This window comes from Notothenia coriiceps, unplaced genomic scaffold (genome assembly GCF_000735185.1).
Source record: "Notothenia coriiceps isolate Sejong01 unplaced genomic scaffold, NC01 NC01_scaffold00019325, whole genome shotgun sequence".
NCBI lineage: Eukaryota > Metazoa > Chordata > Actinopteri > Perciformes > Nototheniidae > Notothenia > Notothenia coriiceps.
In genome coordinates, this window is record NW_011352026.1 from 17,997 (window position 1) to 22,665 (window position 4,669).

General features: G+C 40.5%; 1 protein-coding gene across 1 annotated transcript; it reads right to left on the reverse strand.

The window, feature by feature from the left end:
* Positions 1-618: 618 nt before the first annotated feature.
* LOC104951856 (beta-Ala-His dipeptidase-like) lies at positions 619-3,202 on the reverse strand (the record flags this gene model as incomplete). Its single annotated transcript, XM_010778590.1, has 5 exons — positions 619-779; positions 1,528-1,612; positions 1,764-1,961; positions 2,152-2,240; positions 3,040-3,202. Coding segments are annotated over 5 exons (696 nt in total), but the record flags the coding sequence as incomplete, so codon positions are not given.
* Between the last annotated feature and the right edge of the window lie 1,467 nt (positions 3,203-4,669).

A 4,669-nucleotide genomic window follows, 5' to 3' on the forward strand; every position in this document is an offset into this window, starting at 1 on the left:
GCAGTTTTGCTTTATTGGGGGGGTCTGGGAGGGTCCGAAAACCAGTCAAGTTTAACCCTAACCCTAACCCTAACATGTCACCCACTGACACATTAAAAAATGTTTTAGGGTTTAACCCTAACCTTAACCCTAACATGTCAGTGGGTGACATGTTAGGGTTAGGGTTAAACCTGACTGGTTTTCGGACCCCCCAAGACCCCCCCCATAAAGCAAAAGTGCACGTTTCAGAGTGGCCTTTTATTGTGGCCAGCCTAAGGCATACCTGTGGAATAATCATGCTGTCTAATCAGCATCTTGATATGCCACACCTGTGAGGTGGGATGGATTATCTCGGCAAAGGAGAAGTGCTCACTCTCACAGATTTTTTCAGATTTGTGAACAATATTTGAGAGAAATGGTTATTTTGTGTATATAGAAAATGTTTTAGATCTTTGAGTTCATCTCATGAAAAATGGGAGCAAAAACAAAAGTGTTGCATTTATATTTTTGTTCAGTGTATGTCCGTGTTATGAGCTGTGGAGCCAATCAGACCCAGACACATTCATAGATATGCTCTAAATGTCAAATTAGGCCCTTTAAAGTAGTATAATTTAACAATGTTCAAGATTGAGCTCTTACCTTATTGCTGTACATGAGCTGGCTGACACCGATCTTGTTCTTGTAGTCCTCAACGTCAAACTGGATGTCCTGATACATTTTCCATTCCTCATCAGAAAGGGGAGCCACAGCCTCCCTGATCCCAGGAATCAGGATCTTTCCACTGGGACTGATCAGTGTGTCTGAAACCAGGAATTACAAAATACATTTGTTGTGGTTTTAAATAATCTCACACTGTATGAAGTTTAGAGAAGGGAGCTGGGATGGATTTACTATAACATCTCCTAAACTACACACTACTGACACACAACAATTGAACATATTTCTGAAAAATGTATTTGATCTTCTAATAATGTAATGTTACATAGTGAATAAGGGGCAAAGTGCTGATAATACTTGTGTTGAATATTGTGTTTTATAAAACTCTGACGAGGGAATTTGATTGGACATGAGGCAATGTGAGTGCTGTACAACATCATTAGGACTTTTAATGATACGCATCACTTTGCTGTACAGACGTTCTAATAAACCCTTGTTGCAAAGCCTTAGGTTTTAACATAACACAAGTTAGGAATTACTCTCAAAAGAGGAAGGAGTAACTAAAGAAGCCTGAATAATAGAGCAAACCTCCAGGGGTTCTCATTGGTGCCATTGTGCCAGATTTGATTGATTTAAAATTACAGTTAAAATCAACCAGCCTCTGAATTGCGAATAGCTATTAGCATTATATTAGCGCAGGATGCTATCAATTAGCATTAAGGATATATACAGGTTAACTGAAAAGCAATAGTATTCATACACCTCTTCTTAGTCTCTAGAGTTTGGGGACCTGGCATATTGCTAAGGCCCTACTGATGCAGGTAAGTGTCTTATGTTCCTGTGAGCGAATTCATGAATAAGTGAATGAATAGATCAATGTGTAACACTTACCAAGAATGCCAATGAGGTCAGTCATTGGTTCAATCACAGTGCCTCCATAAACACCCGAATGTAAGTCCTGTTTAGGTCCTTCAACCTGCACACATGAAAGAGCTCAGTGACACTCAGGTTTAGAGTGTGTGTATGACTGTAGAATTAGAATCAACGTTTTTTAAAAACAATAAATTGTCGTTTAAGAATTATATGTTTCAGTTTGTCTTTGTGTTTTGAGTTTATGCATAAAAAACCTCAGCAAAGAAGTAGCAGTTCCCCCTGGTGCCGTAGGTGAGGGCGGGCCGCCGGCTGAGCCAGCCGCAGTCTGAGATGATGATGTAATCCACGTCAGAGAAGAAGGTGTCTCTCTGAGCCAGAATCATGGCGTCCAGGCCGTTAGACCCCGTCTCCTCCATACCCTCAATGACAAACTTCACATTCACTGGCAGCTCCTGGTGGACAGAAAGGAGGACTGTGTTTTACTCGAGTCAAAGAGTCTGCTCACAGAAGGATTTCAAGAAAGAGATATCTTTTAGTTCTTTGTCCTTTAAGGTCACATTGCCTCTGTAGCACCCACATTAGATTATTTTAACTGAAGCATTCAAAACGACCTACTATAACAGTGTTTGCAGACTGTCTCACCATATTGAGGGCCTGATAAGCCCCCACTGCATGGATCCAGGCTAACACTGGGGCCTTGTTGTCTGATGCTCCTCTTCCATAAAGATGACCTGAAAGGGAAAAGAGTCACTATATTATATACTGTGGTGACCACCTATTAATACACTGGGACATAATTCATACATGGAACTACAGTTGGGGCTATTGTTCCCACACGGACATGTTATGTGTTTACTATATACAGTATGTTGTGTGCCCTCCTGACTTCGCTCTCTTCTTCCCAGACTGCAACTGGACAACAGCTCTTAAATAAAGTACCTTTTTGCACCTTCCTTGCACCGCCTCTGACTCCCTATCTCTCGGCACTACAATACATCGATTAATATATTCGATCAGTCACTTGGATTATTCTGGACATTGTGACGCTTTCCAGTTTATACATTTTTAACACCGGTACAAAAAGTCATTATTAGTCTCTAAATAACTACGTCAGTCAAACCGTCATTTGTACTGATCCTCACTGAGCTATCAGGTTTAGTTATTATGATTGTGATATGAAATAAAAACTGAAAAGAAAGTTAAGATCTACTTTAATTTCCCCCTAACTGGTGTTAAGTTTGGCACATTATTATTATTATTTAATCTTCTCAGTATTACGTATATGTGTCAGCTTGTTTCAGTTCGTAATTGATCTATATTATAAGCTGTGTCTACACTGAATACAAATATTCAGACGCAATGCACCGCCATTCCATCAGGATGAATATTTGAGATAGTTTTGAGCATTGTTTTATACTAGCCTAATCTGAAGTGTTTCGTAACTTTGTAAACGTTGAAGACCTATTGGATTCAAAATGAAGTTTGCTATCACTGCATTAATTGGGGACAAAACGGCTTAAAGGCTGTTACCGTTGATGTCAGTCAGGTTGTAGGGATCCGTTGCCCAGCCGTCATCTAGCTTAGCTGGCTGGACGTCCACATGACCATACACACACACTGTGTGTTTGTTTACATCAGAGCCAAACTGGGCAGTCACCACTTTAGGCAGCAGCAGCGTCTGTCCGTCAGGAAGCTGCACACAGGAGGGAGAGTTACTGATAGTCCCTCATCTTGTTCTCTCTTCTCGGGAGCTTTGCTTCTACACGTTACAACAGTAACGTCTACCACCTCACCAGTACTGATATACACACAATGCACAATGTCAACCTGTTCATACATTTATTAACCCTCCTGTTGTCTTCGGGTCAAATCTGACCGATTTACTACTTTCATCAATCATAACTTTTTTGTTTTACATTCGATTGCATTAAGGCTTTTCATTTCATTTCAAGCCTTTGTTTAATCAGATGAATCCCATTGAGATCATTGATCTCTTTTTCAAGGCAGACCTGCTCAAGTAGTTCCACATGAAACATAGAAACATAGACAGAACAACAAGGACATCAGTACAGCATCATTTACATAATTATCCACAGAAACAGGTACCAATAGCTTCCGATTGAGTAGCATCCAACCGAGCTTTAAAAACATTTAGTGGCACCAGATTGCTCAGCTTCCATTCCTTTTGCAGACTATTCCAAGACAGAGGAGCTGCGCATCTAAAAGCTGTCTTCCCTAAGACAGTCCTAGCAGTTGGCACATTTAATAAAACCACAGCATTCGATCTCAGGCAGTAGCCAATTACAATTTTCCGTGAGATCAGGGAGCAGATATAAGATGGAAGTTTCCCTAACATGGCTTTGTATATAAAAATGTACCAGTGAGTGAGCCTCCGTACAGTTAATGAAAGCAAACCAGCCCTTGCATACAGGGTACAGTGATGTGTTAATGCTTTACAATTTGTCACAAATCTTAGTGCACTGTGATACGCAGCATCTAACTTGACCAGGCAATTGGCAGGTGCATTCATATAAATCAGATCACCATAGTCCAGCACAGGTAAAAAGGTCACATTGACTAATCTTTTCCTGGCCTCAAGCGAGAAACAGGACTTGTTCCTGTAGAAGAAACCTAGCCTAACCCTCAGCTTTTTAAGCAGGTTATTGACATGAAGTTTAAAAGAGAGACAGTCATCAAGCCAGATACCAAGGTATTTGTAACAGGTAACCACTTCAAGTTTTATTCCTTGCGTAGTTACAATATCTAAAAACAGGCTCTGGTGTCTTTTTAGCTTTAGAAAAGAGCATTACCTTGGTTTTCTCAACATTTAAAAGAAGCTTTAGTTCAGAGGGCTGAGTCTGAATAATGTTAAAAACAGCCTGTAATGTAACACCAGCCTCCTTAATGGAGGGACCTGCACAGTACATCACGGTATCATCCGCATAAAAATGCAAAGTACAGATGTAGCACCGAATTTCAGACTCCAGCTTACAGCTTCCTGCCTACGACCTGCCTAAAACCAGTATTGAGGAATGTTAAGCCCTCCCACTATTTTCCAAGAGGGCGTTGCCAGATTTTCAATTTCAGGTTTTAACCAGGAGATGGCGCTTCATTCACAAATACAGAAAGACAAGTTTAATGGACTTTCAGTTGTGTTTTG